The 21,837-nt window shown below is 44.2% G+C and overlaps 1 protein-coding gene across 4 annotated transcripts; it reads right to left on the bottom strand.

Moving 5' to 3' along the window:
- Positions 1 to 6,871: 6,871 nt before the first annotated feature.
- On the bottom strand, positions 6,872 to 20,411 carry PTHLH (parathyroid hormone like hormone). Of its 4 annotated transcripts, none has more exons than XM_035138628.3 (4): positions 19,994 to 20,411; positions 17,572 to 17,699; positions 10,892 to 11,311; positions 6,872 to 7,243 (listed from the first exon to the last, which is right to left on the bottom strand). In XM_035138628.3, exons 2-4 carry the CDS (start codon positions 17,670 to 17,672, stop codon positions 7,234 to 7,236), a joined length of 531 nt encoding a protein of 176 aa, XP_034994519.1. In that variant the 5' UTR covers positions 17,673 to 17,699; positions 19,994 to 20,411; the 3' UTR covers positions 6,872 to 7,233. The 4 variants fall into 4 exon arrangements, with proteins under 4 accessions (XP_034994519.1, XP_034994517.1, XP_060131140.1 ...); XM_035138626.3 differs by having other exon boundaries at positions 10,892 to 11,314; positions 19,994 to 20,125; XM_060275157.2 differs by lacking the exon at positions 19,994 to 20,411 and adding an exon at positions 18,005 to 18,380.
- Between the last annotated feature and the right edge of the window lie 1,426 nt (positions 20,412 to 21,837).

Below are 21,837 nucleotides of genomic sequence, written 5' to 3'. Positions count from 1 at the left end.
CCTGGTTAAAAAGGAATGTTTTTGCCTGGTGCCTAAAGGTGTATAATGAAGGCGCCAGGCGAACTTCCCTAGGGAGAGCATTCCACAGGTGGTTAGACACTGCAGAGAAGGCCCGCTTTCGTATTGCCACCCTCTGGACCTCTCAAGGAGGCAGCACGTGAAGAAGGGCCTCCACAGATCATCTCAGGGTCTGAGATCAGATCAGATCAGATCATATGGAAAGAGGCGGTCCTTGAAGTATTGTGGTCCTGAGCCGCTTAAGGCTTTATAGTTCAAAATCAGCACTTTGAATTGGGCCTGGAAACTAATTGGTAGCCAGGAAACTAATCAGTTCAAGATCTGTGGTGTCTAGTAGATATTCTTATGAAGCCAGCCCTGTTGCTTGCTACAAATCTAACCCAAAGAGGATGTTTTGCCAGAGAGAAGGGCTGCTTTCAAGACAATTTTGATAAGAAGCCCATTGACTAGGCAATCTGTGCAAAGGAAGATTATCATGGATCAGGATTTTCCCCACATCCAAGCTTGACCTTGGGTATACAAAAAAACAAAGCAGGCCCAGCAAATGGGACAATAGTCATAACACAGAACCACAACATTGAATCATCACACAGCTTGTCTGCTTTGTATGAAGGAATGGCCAGGTGGGGAAAAGAATTGAAGGGTTGGACAGCAAGAAAGTTGGGCTTTGATTTGGGTACCTCCCCTTTGGGATGTTCAAGTGATGATAGTTCCGAGTAGAGCCTTCTCTACTGTCAAGTGAGGCTTGGCAGGCTGATGCCTTTGAGTACATAGGTGCCAAGATGAAGCAGTTCTGTTCCAGCAAATTTTCACTTTCCGATCTTGAAACTTCAAGGTTTTAGCTGCTATTGTTGGGTTGCTGTGTTTTTTTTAATGCTTTGTAGGTTAATTGGTTTTATGATTGTCGTATGTTGTGATGGATGTGCAATGCCTTGGTTCTAACGGAAAGGTTGTAGCATACAAAACTTAGAATTAGGCAAGTCTATATTAAAGATTGTAAATGTCCCGCTTTATTAGAACACCTTCTTAGAGGTGGTCCATTTTTTTCCTTTATTAAAGTTTACATTTGAGCCACTCAGGCATGCCATGGCAGCACAGGAAGATTGCTCTGCTTGAGCCAGTGTAGCATGCTGCAGTATAAACAAGCCTACAGTATCCTGAGATACTGTTCCAGCACCTTTCACCAGGGCTAAGTTTTATGTTGGAATAACAAGATATTTTAAACTTTCAAATACCATAACTACAATATTCCTCCTGCTTACTGGCTTGGAGCACCCCAGCCAAGCTCCCCCTCCCTTTGTGGTTGGCTAAGAGATCAAGAGCATGAACTGAGACTGCTATGCATAGTTGCTATGCTTGAAGGGCTTTACAGTCGCTAGATCAGTGTTTCTCAACCAGTGTGCCTCCAGATGTTTTGGGACTACAACTCCCATCATCCCTAGCTAGCAAGACCAGTGGTCAGGAATGATGGGAGTTGTAGTCCCAAAACATCTGGAGGCACACTGGTTGAGAAACACTGTGCTAGATAACACAGTTGTGTTACGGTGTTAAGAAAGGAAATGGTGCTTGTTTCTGAAATGCCAGTAAAGCACCAGTTAATACAGGTATTTGTCCCTTAATGACTGTAATTGAACATGAAACCAACTTATGCATCCATCTGAGAGACATCAAGTAATCTGATGGAAACAGGAGTATGGATTGGGCTGGGCAGACTTCAGGTTTATGGGATCTGGGTTGTTAAAAAACAGTGGCTCTGGAGGTGACCTCTGCACTCTCTGAGCTCGGGTAACCTGCATATACCAAGTGCATATACCTACACATGAGTTACTACAGATCAAGTGTTTTTAACACAAACTCTAAAATTGGCCACCAGACGACCACAAAGCTTGGGTGACCAATTAAGGCTGCAATCCTGTAAATTATGTTGAAAACAATGGGACTTACTTCTGAATATTCATGTACAAGATTGCACTGTAATTCTCCTGTTTTAAAGGTGGGGAACAGTGAAGCCTTCCCAGATATTTTAAAAATAAATAAATTTACTTACTATTGTCCAATTATTGGGTGTCAGAAACCCTGGCAGATCTATTGCAAATCAACCAGAGATCTGTCAGTAGATTCCAGTCTCCTTTCTACCCAGTCCTGATATAGATGACAGTGGGGAGGTCTTTGGTTCTGATCGTGTGACGGGCAGGCAAGCCACTTTGTGTTAGCGCCAGTCCTTCCTTTGCAATCCTGTTGTAAAGAAGCACTTTGAACGCTGTAAAGCAGCCATATGAATGCTAAGTATCATTATTGTTCAGACAGCCACATGTAGGGGGAGAGGAGCAAAGAAATGGTTCGATTGCAGTTGAGATGAAAAACTGAATGTGGAGGCAACCTTATGGGGAAGGAGGACCCACAGAACCACCATGTAGGATACGGAGAATTGTGTATCCTAGGCAGGGTAAGGGTTAGGATGGTGCAAGAAACAGAGTGGGAGAGAAAACAGTTTACCACAGAATTGGAAGATCAAGTGCAGAGGTGAAGCTCCTAGCATATATAAAGGCACAGTAAAACAGTAAACCTTAACAAGCTTCCCTATATGGCGCTGCCAACAGTAGCCAGACAGATTCTTCTCTTCTCATGAGGTGGCCAAAGTATTGGAGCCTCAGCTTCAGGATTTGTCCTTCCAGTGAGCACTCAGGGCTGATTTCCTTAAGAATGGATAGGTTTGATCTTCGATGGTCCAACCTCTTGAACTTTTCTGTCCTTTCTCCATCAGCCAGATCTGCACATACGTTTTCAGGAATGGCGGCCACCATAGTTCTATAAAAGTGGCAGACTTGCTGTTTTCTTTTCATTCAGTGCCTGAAACTGAAATTGCCTTTTGCTTTACATTAAGGTTGCCTGCAGCTTCTACAGTCTCTTGAAGCTGGCTCCGAAGTGAAAGAACTCAGGAAGTTGATTTCCTGTGGGTGACTTGTTAACAAAGGGACATTGCACAATTGAATGGAAGACTCTGATCAAAGTGGCTGTGTCACCTTCCTGGACATTCTCTTTCCTGAAATCCATTGAGGTCAACCATAACTGATCGTTTTATAAGGGGAATCCACAGCTTTATTTAAATTTCAAAATCACTACTGGTGCCAAAATAATTGGAGCTTTTCTTGCCATTTATGCTGTTTCAAGGCCATTAGCAATCCATTCTGACCACGATCCTTCTGCATACAAAACATTAATCCTTCCATAAATGACTGTCCTCAGTTCACTTTAGTGCTGAATTTCTGCACACCTCTTAATCCTTTCCTGCAGCACAGAATATCAAAGCATCAAGGGAGTTCTTGAGCACTATTCAGATCTGCCCTTCTGCAAGAGTTCTGTAGCTCTGTGAACAGATGGTGGGTGTGAATGGGAAGAAGTTTCACTGAAAAGCAATGTTTGAAGTAAACTTGGACACCAAGGAGTATGTTCAGTGGGCTTTCAATAATTTAATCTTGTTCAGCCATTGTTTTTTTAAGGCAACACCCATCATATTTAAACATCTGCCACTTTCCTTTTGTCTGAAAAGAAAAACTCAATTCTAAGTGAAAGGAAATGTTTGAAGCTTCCCAAATATCTCAAGTGACTCAAGTATCCTGTTTGGACAGTGATCAAAGCTAATGAATTAAAAGTCCAAAAATATGAGCAAAATGGACCATGTAGACAGAAGAACTTTGGCCTTAACATTTGACACTGTGATAATACAGCAGGAGCTAACATGGCTCTCTACCTACATGCAAGCAATTCCCTTCTAAGAATTCCTTAGGGGCATTGTTATGAACTATTTGAAGTCTATTCAGAGCCATTACATCAGTGTGCCGTGAGAGAGTGGCTGGCCTACCACAGAAAACCAGTCTATAAATTTAATGAAAAGCCTCTGGTGTGGGCCTCAAGAGAAGCTGCCCCCTGCATCTCTCCACAACTCTCTGCTCTGGCCTCCCTCCCACTCAGCCTCTGCAAGAGGCAGGTAATTCTCTCTCTATGTTGGAGAGGATTACTCCTAATGCAGATTTACCACCCCCTAGAGGAGGTTGCCCTTTTTCATGTTTCTTCGAACTAGCTTCCTTCCAACCAGGAGGGATGCCCAGATCAGTGACTTGTGCCCAAAGAGAAAAATGTGTCTTTACGGTACCTGGTTCACCCCTAGGAAAAAAGTAAGCCTTTCCTGTCACAGGTTTGGAAACAGTGCATTACATCATTTGTCAAATTATGTTAACGAAGAATTCTGCCATTCTCCTGTGGCCTGTGACTTTCCATCATCTCACAGGGGATGTTCAGAGGACCAACGGGACTTTGACCAAGAGACCCCAGATTAAATTGTGGTCCACCTCCTTTAGTATTTTGACTACTTCAGTTGCATCTCTTGGTATAAAATACTAAACTGTCATTTATTTCCAGGGAAGCTTCTTGGGGTCATTTCAACAAGACAATACCTTTATTAGGACCAGTCAAAAGGTCACAAATAGTGAGAAAACATTTTTTTCATCAGGTTGAGGAGTGGGAGAGAAAATGTTGACTTGATATGGTCTTAAAATGGATTATAAATGAAGCACGCAGACTTAAATGGATTAGGCTCTACTAGGTGTTGTTCAGATGTCAGGTTGACAAAGAAAAGAATGACTGATCCTACATTTTTTTTAAAAAAAATTAAAATTAAGCAGTTGCTAAGTGAAGCATACAGGATCCTTGTGTATTAGAGAACAGAAGAATAAAAGTCAGTTTGTTTATTACCTGTTTGTATATTAATTTTAGGTGATTAGGTGATGGGTTTCTGAGAAGTTAGTCCGAAAGGTGCATGACTTTAAAAGAAGAAGTTAATATCATTTGCAGGAGACTTGACTCAAACCAGGGTTAGTACCTTACAGGTACCTTTTCCTTTTAAAATAATCGTCCTTATTTGATCAACCACTCACCATTAATGATATTCCAGAAGCCTCGGCCTGGTGGGTCGGGTGGGGGCATGAGGAGAACGAGAGGCCGGGTGCTGCGTGGAAGCCCCCCCCCAGCAGAAGCCTCCGCGCCAGAGGAGGAGGCGGCGCCCCGGAGGATGACCAGGCAGACCAGCCCACCCTCGGCGCCCGCCCCGCCCGTGCCATGTCCCTCCTCCGCATCTGCGGTGAATCCGGGGGCAGCGGCGGAGGGACCTTTGTGCCACGGCGCTCGATGTGGTTAAGACAGGTTGAGCAATTTTATCCTCTAAATATGTAGCTAGTTGATTACCTGGGGCCCCTCCCCCCCTTGGCCTCCCTGAAGGATCTCTGCTGGAAATGAAATGGAGGGGGAGCAGCCTCATTCAGCCTAAGATTCAAATAGGCACACAGAGAGGCAGCACTAGTCCTAAACCATTTCTTTAAAAACTCATTTCTAACAATACGATGGGAATAAATGTGTGTACTATGTGTGTATATACAAAACAAGCATGCATATGTGTGATAAGAATTGTGGGAATATTACCATGTTGTGCCAAATGAAAAGGATCCCTCTATACAGCTTTATTGCTGACTTTTAATGACTTTTGGCTGGTGACTACGCTAAGCTAATGGAATTTGCAGCTGACGCCTACATGCTTCCACTTGTGCATATGGCAGCAGCAAAATCCGCTTGGCAGTTTCTACTTGGGCAGTAAGCTGTGCAGCTGGCTGGCAAGAAGCAATCTACTGCAGTGTATATCTGACCTGCAAGGGTAGGCTGCTGGCTTGGAGGAACTGGCGCGATTTGAAAGACTGGCACATTTATCTGGGTGTCTGTTAGCTCCCCTAAACTAGTCTAAGACTGTGATCTAATGCATGTGTACTTCTGATTAGGCTTCATTGAAATCAGTGGAATTTGCTTCTGGGGAAATACAGATAGGATTGAGCTGCATGTCAAGACACTTGAAATATGAGCTGTCATCTTGTTTCTCAATGATGATTTACCCACAATAGGCAACAAAGACTGTATCCACCAGTCCTCAAGGCCTAATCAATTATCTTGGAACTAGGATACATTGTGTGTGAATCCAAACTGGGCTTGGAATAGCTGGTCTACCCAAAGTCACACATTCTCCATGCATTCAGCCACTCCTATGTCCTAAGACAAGGAGGCATCAGAATCGGCATCCTAGATATTGGGGGAGACCAAACTGTACCTCCAATAAACTCTGTAGGGAAGGAAGAATCTACTGAGTATTTTAGTATATTCCTGTGTAATAGAAGTAGCAGCATCTGGAAATAAACTTGGAATGAGGTGGGAAATTCTAATGGGAGATTTATAAAAACACAGACTTTACATGTTCCTGGCTTGCATTAAGCCCCTTTGGTCTCATCTGCATTTTTCTGCCAGGTTTTTGTTGCTGGATGAAGGCTGAGGAGCTACAACTTCCTCCCCGCCCTCCGGCCTGACCTCCGTCTGTCTCCATCCCTTGTGCTCTGCCTTGGGAAACTCTGGACTAACACTTTTGGAGATCGACTTGTGTTTCCATCTAAGCCCTGTAAGACTGAAGCACATCCTCCTGTGCGGAATTCTTTCCCACCAGCTCAGCTTCTCCACTGCCTTAAGGGCAGATACACCGTTAGTGATTTCTAACTAAAAACTAATGTGAAAATGGAACTAAAACCAATATAAACATATTAGGTTTGAAGACTATTTTCAGATGCTGCAAAGGGGGAAATGATTGTTCCTTGTCCTTGAGATCTTAAGAGGACACACTACTTCTCCCTCTGAGTCATAATGTGATTTTAACTACATTATATTTTATTGGTCTTTTAAAAAATAATTGTAAAAATACCGCCTTTTATGCATGCATGGAAGATTTGTTTGTTTTTTAAACAATTGTACTTAGGCAACTCATTAAAACCAATAAAAAAGGAACCATTTATTTATGTTGTATCAACAAAAGACATAATGTATATCTAAAGTGCATTATGTTACAAAAATTATAGAAAGTCAGCAGCACCAAGATAAACGTTCATGGAAATAAATACATCATTCAACAAAATAAATTATGGTAAATGGACAACAAGAATTGTCTTTGCACAAAAAGAATCTCCCAATATTCACAATGTTCAAATGTGCAGTTTTGGAGAGCATCTGTGGCCAACGTTTTATTCTGATACATTTACAATATTTACAGATAATAAATAATTCTAACACTTTCCATATGTTGACTATTACAGAATACTGCAGTGTGTTTTCCAAAAATCTCAGCTGATGATGTCAACGCCTCCTGCAAAGAAAGGCAAGAGAAACGGGGGGGATTAATATTTTCCCATACAAAATAATTGGACACAACATTTATAGTCTCACAACAGGGTGTGCCTGTTGGAAGAGATGATGAACAACTCTGGAATTTTTGTTGTTCAGTCTCTACTGTGCATGGCTTTCAGTACTAGGAAACTAGCAATGTGAAGTATTAGAGATCAATTCCAAGTAGCTGATACTTTGCAGCTGGGTCTCTCCTCAGACCCCCTCCCTCAATGCACAGTCATTAGCAATGCATCACATTTTAATCACAATTTAATATGGTGCTACTAAAACAAATCTAAAACTAGGTATTGTGAAAAATCCACCTTCCAAATCCAGGCTAGGCAGCCAAGTTCCATTCAGGCCTGTTGAGCTTTGCTTCCTATGTTTGAGTATGACATCCTGTTCAAGATCTGTTCCTTCTTTGTTACTTATTTTACATTTCCTGCTGAGGGTGGCCATTGGGCAAAGATTTATTCTGCTCAGACCTGTAATTCTCCAGTCTGCCTTTGAGATATATTTCAGAAAAGTCTGTTCCCATTTCTGGGGATATCTGTGCACAACATCTGGAGCTGTGTTCCCAAGCTGAGTGACTGGCTTACAACTTGAGAAATGGGGAATGGACCGGGAGAAAGAACCAAAACAGCCAAATGAAGGAATAGGGGTGGGTTATAGGTGACCATTTAACAAAGATGAGCAAACAGCCTTTAGGCAAAGCTGTGGTGGCCTGGTTTTCTGTGTCATTCTGCCAAGCTGGAGGATTTTCACACATCAGCCCTCAAGCAGCTTTCTTTATTCACCTAAGATCCTGACATAAGACACACAAATCCATGGGAAATGGAAGTGATGAGCAGATTGCAAGTTATTATATGCAAGCTTTCAACATGTTTGACTCTTTTTTTGGAGAATGAAGAGAATTTCAGCTTGGAGCACCATGGCCCGTACATTAGACGTTGCCTTAGACCGTTAAGTGCACCTCCTTTCTTCAGAGTGTATAAATAACAATCATGTCCAGGTTTGTGATTTTTTACTACCTTGATCAAATTAAACAATCACTTTGAATGCTGGCTGCACTATATTGGGACAAGTTCACACTTTGATTTCTCTTATACTGCGTATGAGGAAAGTACAGTGGTACCTTGGGTTACAGACGCTTCAGGTTACAGACTCCGCTAACCCAGAAATAGTATCTTGGGTTAAGAACTTTACCTCAGGATGAGAACAGAAATCGCGCTGCGGCAGCGAGAGACCCCATTAGCTAAAGTGGTACCTCAGGTTAAGAAGTTTCAGGTTAAGAATGGACCTCCAGAATGAATTAAGTTCTTAACCTGAGGTACCACTGTAATTGAAAGCATTTTAAAATCTGCAATTTGAGGGGGAAAGCAGAGGTATATCATGAAAAGATAACTGAAGTCACAGTTCCTGGAAATGTTCTACCAGTCTTTAAGGTTGATTGTCACTTGATTAACAGGGTGGGAACATGTACCTTTGCTCCCTTATTAGCACTGCATCAGGTAAAGCTGCTTTGGGAGCTCAGAAGCTGAAATTCTACATTCTATTTGGCAGAGAAGGGATTTTGCTGTTGTGCTTAATCACTTCCTTTCCTAAAAGATATGTTTTAAATATCTCAAGTATTCAAAGTCCTTACAGGCCTATAATACTCGTAAACTATTATACTGAAAACAAAAATGTTTTGTGACAAGCCCCAATCTAGAAACACTTTGAGCATTTTGGGTGTCCTTTGGACACAGCAATGTTGGTTCAAATGTTGCAAAATAGAACACAATGGATTACATCCAACATCGCATGAGTGGATTGAATGTGATGGAACCGCCCCTTCTTCTCCATCCCTTGCACCCTCCCCTGAAAGGTGGTCCAAAGGAGCTGCAGGGGAGAGAAGAAGGGGAAGTCACATTGCACCAATGGAAGGCTGTTTTACCACTGAAACAGACAGACAGTTTTTCTCTTGGAAAAAAATGTGGTGCCAGTACTCATAGTGGTTGAAGCTCTGTAGGTGCTAGGACAAAATGGACAGCAAAATGGACCATGGACAGCAAAAATAAAAAGGACTGCCACAAAAAAGACAACACAGACACAAACGTGGATAGAAATGCTGTAGAAATGCAAGTCCTAAGAATAAACTTAGAAAATTTTGGGGAATGGGTTATTGTGAATAGTAAGTCGCCTACATGAAGATTAGGCCAATCCTACAGTTCAAATCATACAAAAGTGACACCTTGTGTATCTGTAGGCGTTGCCCACACAGGAACCCAAATATTACCTCCTCTGTTTATTACGTTTCCACATATTTATAGGAGACTGGTAATGCTTGTGTCAGGAGTATATAAATAGTTGTTAAATTTGCCTGTTGCTGCAAACTGAATGTCTAATATTACAAATAAGTCAGTAGTCTATATACTAGCTAAAAAGGGATCTCTCCATGCTATTTGCTTTGAGACCGTTGGAAGAAAGGTAGGGTACAAATGTAAGAAAATAAGATTCAACCCTAAGAAGCACATCTGTTAGAGAGCAACTCCTGTTGAACTCTTGAATTTCAGAGTAAGCATGCTTAGAATTTCCATTTTGCAATGTCTAATCCTGAAATCTTTGGGTGAAATAAAAATCACTATATTTTCTTTGAGTTAAAGGTGAGTGAAAGAATGAGAACTTTCACAATTCTTTCAGAAAATGATGATATGGAATCTGTGCAAAGTTGTAGCTCTTAAACTTACTCTTTTTAAGAAGCTTGTCATACATGAGAGAAACATGTTTCTCTACCCCTGGGGCAATGCTCCACATTTTTCAGCAGCAGTGTAATTGTTTGACAAGCTGGCAGCAAAATTGGAACTGAACTAACAAGTCCTAATGGCAGGGAAAATATTATGGCAGAAAGGCTGGTCGGTGTTAGCAGATATTACTAAGAGAAACTTTCCATGTTCTCCCCTAAGGATACAAACAGTGAGGTTTTCTTTCTTTTTTAAAAAAATGGTGCAAATTGTTAAAGGCAAGGGGGGAACTTAGCTTACTTTTTATATCTGTGGAAGATATAAGGTAGACTATCATCTCATAATCCTAAAATTCGAAAAGCCTCTCATTTTAGAAAAACCGTGTTGCATTTTTAAAAGGTGCAGAAGTTGTAAAGGGCTTGATTTTCTCCTAGCACAAATACAAATCTCTCTGCAATTAATTTGACTAGTAAATATAGTAGTTACATAGTTACTAGTTCCGTAAAGAGGGACCTAAGAGCTTGGAGTTTTGTCCAGGTAACTTTGCTGCTGAGGAACTGACTCAAAGGCAAACACCAAATTACCTTAAAGAAGTGGGGAGCTACTGCTCTTGTAGGAGAGGAAGTCGCTTAATATTTTTCACCCTCTAAGTGATGTAGGAAAAATGGGGATTGGAGATGGTCATACCATGAGGCAAGGTGTAACTGCTGGAGGCAAGACTCACTTGCACATCTCCGGTTTGCATCAGTGGAGTTTGCATAGGAGAACTTTGCAGTGCATTTTGCCCATGTTAATTACTTGGACAATAGGATGCCTAAAGTTTTCCACTTTGGGCATCCTATTGTCTTGGGTAGACCCTGGACATTTAAATTCTTGCCTTCTGCATTAAGGCTGAAGAGTATTACCTTGTATTGATATTTGTAGTTCCAAAGATGTCCAAGAGGGGGATCTGTGTCATTTCACTTCCAGACCCTCTTGAGCTGAACCAGGCTGAACGAATCCTCCTTTTTTTCTTCTCTTGCTCTTTACGTTTCCCGGGCTTTCCTTTCTTTTTCTTTCCTGGAGCCTTAAGAGGCTGCTCTTTGTACGTCTGGGCTTTGTTGGTCTCTTGAGTCAGGCACTTGCCTTCATCTTCACTGCCCAACCGGACAGCATAATTCTTTGCGATGGTGGCAGGTTTAGGGTTTGGTGATACCTCTGACATAGACCGGATCTCGGCTGTGTTAACCCCTTCAATTAAATTTTGCAGGAAGTTTCGTCTTCGAATATCTTGCAAAGACTTTCCTTTATCATGCAACAGCTGGTATTCTGATACTGTCCTTTTGCTGCTTGGAAAAAAAGCAAATCCACACTTCAATTAGAGAAAAATGAAATGTTGCTAAGTCAGTTTACCTATTCCTTCTCTTTGGGTACAGTGAAATCTTCCACCTCTAAAGCATTTCCTCTAAAGCACCTCTAAAGCATTTCCTTGGACATGAGCTACTTTTGGTTCACTTTTCCTTACAGAAATAGGAGATCTAAAATTGAAATAATTTGCTAATTATCTTACACTCAACCTATTGAGCAGTCTTGGCTATCAAAGACAACCACATAAAGTTGCAAAAGACATGGACGTAATGTATTGTAGGGGAATAAAAATTCAGCTTATGCGCTCTTTGACTTAATATGGGCAAATATTTCCAAACAGATTATCCCCCAAGCAGTCTTATGTCAGGGTGCCTTCTGACATAAACTTTATGATATGGACCAGTGGAAAATGTCTCCTTCTTGCACCACTCTGGTAGCAGTGAAGTCTGAGATCATGTGCATGACTTAGCATGACTCATTTCCATGCCAGCATTCTAATTTTCAGGAAGAACAATGCTGGGATGTTGTCAATCTCTGTTGTGGCCTTTTCCCAAGTGACCTCATCCTTCTGATGTCACCAGAGTAGCCCAGGGAAGAGACACATTGCAGCAGCAACTCCACTGCTGTAATATCAAAATGGTCCTTAGAAATGCTCTTACGCAAACGCATCATGCATGCATTTCTGAGATAGGCACTTCCTTTAGTTTAAAAGAAATCTAGGTTGTAAAGCATTAATGTTCCACACACCTTTTATGAATAGATTAATTATAGGGCCTTGCCTTCGACGCTAACGTATTTGTTCTCTCAGTGGAGATGCTTTGTTGACTAATCTACTGCTGAGTGCAGACCATGGCAAGCCCCTCCCCCTTCTAAAGTATGGGGAGGGTTTTTTTGTATGTAGATGGAACAAGTACTTGGTGAAGAGCTGTGTCATAGAATCATAGAGTTGGAAGAGACCACAAGGGCCATCCAGTCCAACCCCCTGCCAAGCAGGAAACACCATCAAAGCATTCTTGACATATGGCTGTCAAGCCTCTGCTTAAAGACCTCCAAAGAAGGAGACTCCACCACACTCCTTGGCAGCAAGTTCCACTGTTGAACAGCTCTTACTGTCAGGAAGTTCTTCCTAATGTTTAGGTGGAATCTTCTTTCTTGTAGTTTGTCACCAGAACATGATCCAAAGGAGACCATGTGCTGAGGACGTATCAACCTGTTTTTATGATTTTCAGTTACTGGAACAGGATGACCAGCTTCTATGTTCTCTGGGGCATTCTACTCTTCAGGTGGTAGTCTGTGACTCAGACGTGTATGCTGCCAAATGAATCAACCTCATCATTGGTCAGGCCCCATAATAAATTTATGGAGCAGCAAGGACGATTTCATGCATGGTGCACATGCACCCAACTATAGACAGGGCTTGATGTGAAAATCTGGAGGCAGTTGCCACATGGGTTAGCTCTTTCTTTCCACTTGAAAAAATGCCTTTTTATTTTTCTTTGAAGTTAAGCCATTGGCAAACCACTTACCATCTCTTGATTATAATCTAGTAGCACTACTAGGGACTGAATAAAAGCACTTTGGATGGTGAGTGATTTGAAGGGAATATTTGGTCTGCTATTTATCAGCTGGCCATCTCTCAGGTAGAATACTGGCATACATGTTCCAAGCTAGCCTAGATGTCAGATTTTCTCAATGCCTCAGTATTATATTCTTTATTAACCACTTTTCCTCAGCAGCACCCATCCTTTAGGCACTCTTAATTTGTTTCTATGTACATAATACTTTCCTAAACTACTTTTTTATACAGCAGGAGCAGTCTATATCACATTTTCTGAGCTTCCTCAATTCTAGGCTAGTTAAGCAATGGTTTAACCAGGCATTTTGCAAGCAGTGCAGACTGGAATAACAAGGGAGTTAAGAAAATGTGGTCCACAGAAACCATACTGTGATCCAACAAGTGATCTAAGCGTTGCCTGGGAAGTAATTAATGATGGGAAAATGTGTGTTTCTGCCTCAGGGCAAGGTGGATGCATTGTGAACTCACAGGAGAAAAAGGGAAGTGGGATTGTGGATCCCAAAGGTGCCACAAGTAGCTGTCCTTCCAGTCTGCTAGTAGTGGAATGCGCTGAGACATTCACATGGTTATTGCACAAAACGTATTATATCATATTATGAATGAGGAGACTCCTATTGGTCAAGTCAACAGATGTCACTACTCTGTTTCTTAATGAGGTAGGCATGTTGATCTATTTTATCAAGAAATATGGCAGCAAGAAGAACCATATATCAACTTGCTGCCTGGTGCATTGATCTCCATAGCGACTATTTTGAATGTAGAGACCGGCAATTTTCTGTGTAACATGCAGAGGCCAAGAGGTCTTAAATACCAACATGAAATCTATGTTATTACCACCCCATCACCACTTGGATGGATGTTCATTTATTAATTTCTCATAGCTTGATTCCTCATCACTTGATGACTTGCATGTGTGGAGTAACTTCATTTAAAAGTGTTGCGTCAAGGGTTATAAGAAGGTCTTGCCTGTGGTCTTTGGTCTGCCCTGATCTGTCCTAAGTGGCTAAGAGGCTGAGCTGCAAACTAGGAAGCCCCTGGCAGCAACAGAGCTGGGAAAATAGTGCCTTCATACCCTCCAAGTGAGAATCCCATTGATATGATCAGTTTTAACATTTTAATGAAAGTCATGTGTACTAATTGATACCTTGTTGATGTTACCAAAGTGTAACACCTCTCACACTGACTAAAATAGTTTATACAGGCCTGATGAAACTCTCTGTGATTTCAGCTCAAAAACTGCAATAGCTTAGTTACAGTGTGGAAGTCCCTTCACTTAAAGGTCACTTCAAACACTGCAAGCATTAACATTAGAGGTGTACTCATGAACCTAAAACCAAACAAATCATGTAGATTCATGGGAAGGCAAAAGGGTTGAAGAGAAGGCATGTACCTCAAGCAGTTTGACGCACTGCATTAAAACATGTACCCTTAAAATTGTAGTGTTAAAGGGTCCAGTTAGTTCTTAGCTACTATTTTTATCATATTTGCCAGTCTGTCCAAAGCAACATTTCTTGCAGTGCTTTCAGAATTTCTCAGGATGCTTTCATGAGAAACCTTCTCCCTTCTTAACAATCCCCAAAATTAGATACTTTATTAAAAATTCAGAAGCCAAACCTGGCTGACCCTTCCAAATAAATGTGAAGAATTCACCTTGCCCACCTTGGTCTCTCTAACTCTCATCTCTCCACCCTCTTCTCGTCTAATTTAGTTAAAATGGTGTATGAGAGAGATGCATGCATGCACACAAACCCCTTTTAAAGTAAAAATAAAAATGCACAGCTTGCCCCTCTGCATTTATATTAGATTGACATTCATGTGCATTTACGTAGTTCACAGACCCAGTTACTGTAATTGTTTTAAAATAAACATTCAGTGTGTTGAACCAGTGTGTAGGCTGCAACTGTAAATGCTTCTAAGAAATAGTAATTTGCGGCCAAAAAGAGGACGTGGTGGGAAGAAAGGTCATCCCACACTCTTTAAATACCCCACCCCAGCAGGAACCAGAACATCTTGGGGAGGCCCTAGTAAATGATGTCTTTTTAATAATAATAATAATAATAATAATAATAATAATAATAATAATAATAGAACCATAACACAGGCTATAAGAAATGTAATTATTTCTCCCATTCCATGTAACTGTATGGACTGGAAAAAGATTAAACTATTAAACTTTAATCACTGGAGTGGATTACTTGTTGAGTTCCTAAAAACAGAAAGATTGAAGATTTCGAAATTATTAGGATAACCCACTAGAGGTCCCTTCCAGCCTGCAAGCCATGTAAAATGAAAGAATTCTGACCCCAAACCAGATGCAGTTAATGCAATGCTAACATGTGGTAAGCAATTTTGAGAGAAGAGTTGAGAGCTTATGGTTTCTCGCTGCCCAGAAGTACCCACACAAATTACTGTATACATTGTATGCCGCATTCACAGAACTATCATTCAATCTCATGTACACAGTACTGACTGCTATGAATTCAGCATCATAAACACACTGGTTGGGTTAAACTGCAAATCCCCAAAGGAAAAATGGTTAACCAGTCATCATTAGAAAAGTGTCCACTCCTGATGTCTTGATCACCATAACTTCAAACAGTCGCCCTGGCCCAATTTCTCTTTCACTGCCTCGAAAAAGCCCGCTTCTCAGAACTGCAGTTTGCCTTCTCCTCCTGGAGTCTTTAGGAAAATACATGCCAAGAAACTTTCTATTGCTAGAATGTTTACTGATCTGTAAGGTACTTTGTGGGTTTGGTGGCATTCTCGTGTTTACAGACTCCTGTGAAACCCCTCTGCCACAATTTGCTCTTTCATTCCACAGTTGGAGGTTGGCTTGGGGTTAGCACTATAGGACAGGTAGAGGCTACGGTCTTGGGGACCAAATCTGTTTTTGGCAGCTTGCTGCGTTCAGTCTATAGCCTACCAAACTAAGTTACCAATCAACTCAAAACAGCTGTCCTTTGTAATATGGCAGGCTGTTGTTGTTTGTGGGCTTTGTTCAGCAATATCACTTCGAAACGCAGTGACTCAGTCTGGGTTAGCACCAAGGGGTGTGTGACTGTGAATTTTGCCTTGGTAATATTTAGTGGAGAGGGAATAATCAGAGATTCATGGTGGGGAGCATTGCCTCAGAAGAAAGGGAGCCCTGATTAATAGAAAGATATATAGGACTGGTTCCAAAGAAAGGCTCAACACAAATCCAAACATGGATTTTCTTATTAGCTGCAGTGAGAAGCATGGGGTGGCATTCAACTTAGTTTTACTCACAGCAGATCAGCTGAAATGGACCTAACTTTGACATGTTCATTAATTTTGATATGCCCAATCTGAGTAAAAGTTAGCTGAATACCACACAGCATTTCCAAGTAAAAGACGTAACTAGTGTTAACAAGGGGAAGAGAATGTCCTTTAGCTTTATCTTCAGGACAGTGTTCTCTACCCACATTGCTCAAGGAGGTTTAAAGTTTGCCTTTTGGGACAAAGTTCATGCATGTGTTTTCCAACCAAATTTGAATGGATTTATTATTAATAATCCCAACAATCAATGTACTGCATCAGGCAAGTTACATCTGCATCTGATCACTTATATAAACAATCTACTGACTTTTATTCATGGTATTTGGATGCCACCCCCAGAAACATCAATCACTAATATAAAAATAGAGCCTAAAAACAGAAATAAAAGCAATAAAACAGCGTAAAGGTAATAAGCAGCACTTTTACTTCTAAGTTTATGGAATATATGGTTTCCTAAAATTGTTGGTTTATAACTGGCTTCTGAACTTATTGGACACTCCCCTTCCAAAGAATTAAGCCAGCATAAAGAGATTTCAGGACCAGGATCTTAAGTAACTAGAAATCTATTGAACATCAGTTTGTAACCACATATGCAGGCATATGATTCATATTAATAAACATGGGGGCAGTGGGGGAGCATACATGTTTGGGTTCTTTCTCAGATTCTCTTATCTCAAAACTTCTCTCGCTAAATCAGATATTTAATTCTGGACCAGAGAGTTAATGTTAACTGGCACGGTACCAAGTTGGGTGAAGGCAATAACTGTGATATATGGTAAGAGTCATGTATATTCTCCCACAGTGTAGCTGGGACCTAGGCCAACATGCCTATAGCCCTATTTTCACATCTGAAGTCTATAGTGTGTCTGCTATTGTAGCATTCCTGTAATATGAATACTGTCTGTGTGTATATTTGTAATTGTACACAAGTGAGGCGCTGCTCCCCACCCCGTGTCCTTTAAGGACAGCAATTTTTTCCTCTTATGCATTGCCAAGAATCACTGCGTGAGATTCTTCCCACCCCCATCACTGTTCTCAACTCTTCCAAATATTATGCTGTCCCCAAACAGTCTTCATAATCACACTTTTAAAAAAACTGGAAGCAGTGAAAGAGAGAATTCCTTATCTGTTATTTTTCTAAAATTAAACTTGTCCTTATTGCTATTAGTCTTTAAAGGTTGAATAAAATCTGTATCTTTGACCAATGACTTCATAAGATTTAAGAAGTTTCAGGAACTTCTCCCTGTGAAAAGCTGAAATGCCACTGTTAGAAAGAGGAGATCAGAGCTGTTGCTGTATCAAAGTTTTCTCCCCAGCTACTCCAGTTGTAATGATAGAGGAGAGGAAGTTCAAACTGGAACTTACAGTCTGCGGCTATTCCCTTCCAGCGATCTCTCAGAGGAGGGTACACAGTAACTCAGTAGGAAAACCAGGAAACTCCACTGCTGAAAGAGCCTGGGGAACATCGTCGCTTCGCTGGGAGTCTTTGGAACCTGCGAAGGAAGACACGGTAAGTTTTTGCTCCTAAGCGCGTGGGTATGTGAGACGCACTGGAACTGCGAGCCCTTTGAAGCAGAGACGGAGGTACCACGCGTGGATTCCGCACTTCGTCCCTCCCACCCCATCCCCCCGCCACACACACACACAAAATCCAGAGCAATCTTCTGAGCTTAAAGCGAGCAGAGTGCCAAGGAGCCGCCGCTGGGCATCGATTCTGTGTCCCAGGACAGCCCTGAACTGGCCAGGAGGGAGGGATGCGTGTCTCTCCAGTCCGTCCTGAGAGAGAAAGGCACAGTACCTAGAAATCAGGGTTCAGGTCAGGAGCTTCCGGCAAGTTGTCTTCTCTGCTTGCAATACTGTACTTACTAACATACACGCGCGCGCACGCAAAGCGATGCGAAAGGGAGGAGGGAGGCAGCGGAGAGAGCCGCCGCCTCTGGGAAACCTGCTGGAGGAGGAGGAGGCATTGGCCGGGGAACATGGGCCGAGACCCCAGCGCTGCCGGCGGAAGAGCGCCCCCTCCCACGCCCGGCCGCCAGCAAGATCCTCTGGGTCCTCGGAGCTCGTGGGATGCAAAATCGGGGTTATCCCCGCAAGCAGACGGCCGTGAGGGAGAAGGCAGCAGAATGGACCGCGCCTTTCCGTATTGCGAGGAGCACTTCGCATTTCAAAGCAACCTCCCCGCAAGCAGAAAATCCCTCAGGGCAGGAGGCGGGGAGGTGGCGTGAAAGCTTTGGTCCCTGATGCGCTACATTTCTGCGTGCAACGAGGGTTCTCTACTTGCACGCGCACAGAGAGCGAGCCTAGAGTGGTGGCGAGTCCTTCTGTCCTTGCCCTCCGAGATCTCCCCGGCCTCATTCCGCCGCAGGTGTCGATGCGGTTTCCTCAGCCCCCCTCGCTGCTCGGATGGGCTCCTTGGGGCGGCCTTTTCTCCCCCCACCTCCCCGAGGCCCAATTGCGCCCGCGTGAGAAAGGGCTCGGGCTTCGGAGTTGGGTTTCGCGCTCGCCGGAGTCCCAAAGAGCAGCTGGCAGCAGCTGGAGCCAGGCGGCCAGGCCTCGAGCGCCGGGGATCTCCCGTCCAGCCCCGCGGGGACCAAGGTGCGGCCGCGCGAAAGAGAACCCCAGGCCCAGCCCTCGTGGGGAGGGAGATGCCAAGAAGTTTCTCCTCAGCCCAGCGGGTTCCAATCAGGCGAAGTCCGGGACCCTCCCCCCCCCCCGCGGGAAGGCTGGGGACTGTCGCCGCCGCCACGGCCGGTGGGCTCCGTCCGACCCGAGAGCGTCCGACCCGGCTGACGAGAGGCTTTCGAGGAAGACATTTGGGCGCCTGAGGCGGCGAAGCACCAAAGGGCATTTCTCCACCTCGGGAGCAAAGCCGGGGATCCAGAGACCCCTCAGGATCTGAGGCCCCGCTGGATCCTGCCGCCCCAGGTGATCGCTTCCCTCGTGGAAGCGAGCAGCTTGGTGAGGCAAGGGGAGCGGGCCCGTCAGGCAAAGCGCCATAGCCTGCTGCCAGTCTTTCAGGGTCTTCCCTGGTGCCCTTTTGGCGCCGCCTCAGGGGCCGACATGTCTTGGGCGGGCCTCCCCTGGCCAGCCGCCTTCCGCCAGCGGGCCTCCGTGGCGCTGCTTCTGCTCCTTCACCAGCCCCATTGGAATGAATGGGAGCCACGCCATTTAGTTCAATGGAACTTGGAAGAATGGACCCGCCTCCGCCTCCTGCTTAATAGGGGAAGTTTAATGGATACATTTTCCCAGTAGGAGTCTTCATCCCCACCATCCAACACACACCCAGTTCTAGGAACTTGTTTCCCGACAGCTCGGTCAGTAGATCCTGGGGCTCTTGAGAGTCGTGGGTTCGAGTCCCACACTGGGCCAAAGAGTCCCTTCCAAATCTTACCACTCTATGATTCTACCGTAGGACTACATCACAAGCCTGCCTCCAGTGTAACAATGAGATATTTTAAATACACCAAATTCCCCCAGCTAGAGATATTGAATCAAGTGAAGCGCAGGATTTGTTTGGGATTTTGAAAGAGGCGGCAGGGCTCCCTTGCTCCAAACTGCCTCTTGCTCAGCCAATTCAAACAGAGGCAAATGCACAAACCAACCGGTCCTCGGATTTCTTTTCTCTGCATTGTCCCCTAGCCCAGGAAATGCTGCTCTCTGAAAACCACCAGAGATCTTCTGTGGGGCTGCCGACCCATTCATTAGGCTACAGACTTAGGAAAAACAAACAGTTGGTGTAAAAAGATTTGGAAAACTGAAGTTCCCCCAGAATTCATTACTTCACCTTTTCCTTGAGCACTTCTCCTCTTCGCCTTCTCAGAGAACAGCCTGGCCAAAACAAAGTTGGTTTTCTCAGCGGTCGCTTCCAGAATTTATTTTGTCTCTCTCCCCTCCTTCCTTTCCACCCTAGAAAGCAAGCCAGTCACAGGAGAGGGAATCTCTCTCTCCCCTTCCAGCTCCAGTAATCCAACCTAGGAGTTTTTATTTTGCATGGGAGAATTGAACAAAATGCAAATAAAATTAAAATAAGATAAGAGGAGCAGGTGCTTCCTTTTCTCTGGCTCTTTGTGTCACTGGAGGAACAGAGAGGGATTCTCCTCCTATATATACGGAAACGGGGTGGGGATGGATGGGAGAACCCCTTTTCCCTGCCTGCCCTCGAGGGAGCATGTGATGCACCGCCGCGCCAGCCTGCCTTGAATGGGCCTGGGCATGGCGCGGCCCCCGGGAGGGCTGGCTGGCTGGCTGGACGGGGCCCCAGAGCCCCATCTGGTTGGACGGCGACCGCCCCGTCGTGCCCTCCAGCAAATGGAGGGGAGAGTGAGTTCCGGCTCGCCTCCTCTCGCTCTCGCCGCCATTGGCCCGCGGGACACCTACACGAATGCCGGAGCCATGAGGCATCCCATTCCGGGCTCCTTCCCGCACCGTCACCGTCACCGTCACCTCCCTGCCATTGCATCCCTCTGGAATTCCTCCTTTCCCTTCCATCACAGCTGTTTCCAAAACGCTCTGGAGTAGCGGAGCTGAGGCGGTTTCTGCCCCGCTGCTCTTGGGTTTGGGCCCCTGCTGCCGGCCGGCGTCTTTTGCGCAAGCGAAATGCTCCTCTGCCTGCCGAGGCAGGATGCCAGACCTTCAGAATGCGCTGCTTATCTGATCGCACTCCTGCGCTTCCGAACGCGGAGTTTGTGCATTTTGAGAGCCGACCTCACGTCTTGGTCTGATGAATAGGAGAAATGAGCCCTGGAGCTTTTTTTCCCCTTGGGTAAAACGGTTATGTACTCGGATGGTGTGTGGATGAAGAACAGTGGTGGCGGAGCGCGTCTCAGCAGACCACCTAGCTAGGAAAAGCGCCTGAAGGATTTCGAGGAGCCACCAGTCAAGCGCTTCGGTTTGTCTGACTCGGAGTCACTGCTGGAAGCGGGGGGGGGGGGCTCTCTTAATATCCGCGGGGTGGAAGAGCTCCTACTTTGGTTTGCTCTTGACTTAGCCAGTAATGTAAGGCAGCCCCAGCCTTCCGTGGATGGACCTTGGGGTCACGTGACTTGGGCTAGGGGTCACTTTGTTTTAGCAAAGTCTGACAAAGGATCCAAGGTGCACCGGCTCCCCCCCCCTTAGGGAGTTTTTGTTTCTCTGCTCCTGCTCCCCACCCTCACCCTAGGATGCTCCTGCCCTCTTCTTCCTCCTTCAACTGGACTGGGGGCATTTGACTTCCGGAAAAGCAAAGGAGCTCTTCTTCCTGATCCTCTACTGTTCATTCAGGATATGTAGTCACTGGTTTCAGTAGAAACTTCTACTGCCAAATGAATGGGCGGGGAGCTGTATTGGTGGATCTTACCCCGATCCTCTCGCAACGGACAGGGACCCTGCAAGGCTGTGCAGCCCAGTGCACTGGTTCAGGAACAGAACTTCAGGAACAGTAACTTGAGTTCCAGTAGCTTTTCTTATATACAGCAGAGCAAAACTAAAAGCAAAGTATTTACAAGTTACCATACACAGCTCTCTCATCTAACACACACCAACTATCTCCAGACTCTCTCAAAACTCCCCAGCAACAACCTTGCAGGGAACTTTCATCCAATCGCAGCCTGTCGCTAGGCCTCTAGGTTTCTGGGCAAACTTTAGTCACGT

This window comes from Zootoca vivipara, chromosome 5 (assembly GCF_965207765.1).
Source record: "Zootoca vivipara chromosome 5, rZooViv2.hap1.1, whole genome shotgun sequence".
Classification (NCBI taxonomy): Eukaryota; Metazoa; Chordata; class Lepidosauria; order Squamata; family Lacertidae; genus Zootoca; species Zootoca vivipara.
The sequence above is the reverse complement of the archived record's forward strand: the minus strand, read 5'-3'. Positions and strand labels throughout refer to the sequence as shown.

Bases quoted from the DNA above. Each gene is read 5' to 3' on its own strand.
- PTHLH (XM_035138626.3), bottom strand. From the start codon at position 17,672: ATGTTCCCCAGGCTCTTTCAGCAGTGGAGTTTCCTGGTTTTCCTACTG. The intron at 11,315-17,571 runs GTAAGTTCCAGT...TTTTTTTCCAAG, and splicing joins GAAGGGAATAGCCGCAGACT to CAGCAAAAGGACAGTATCAG.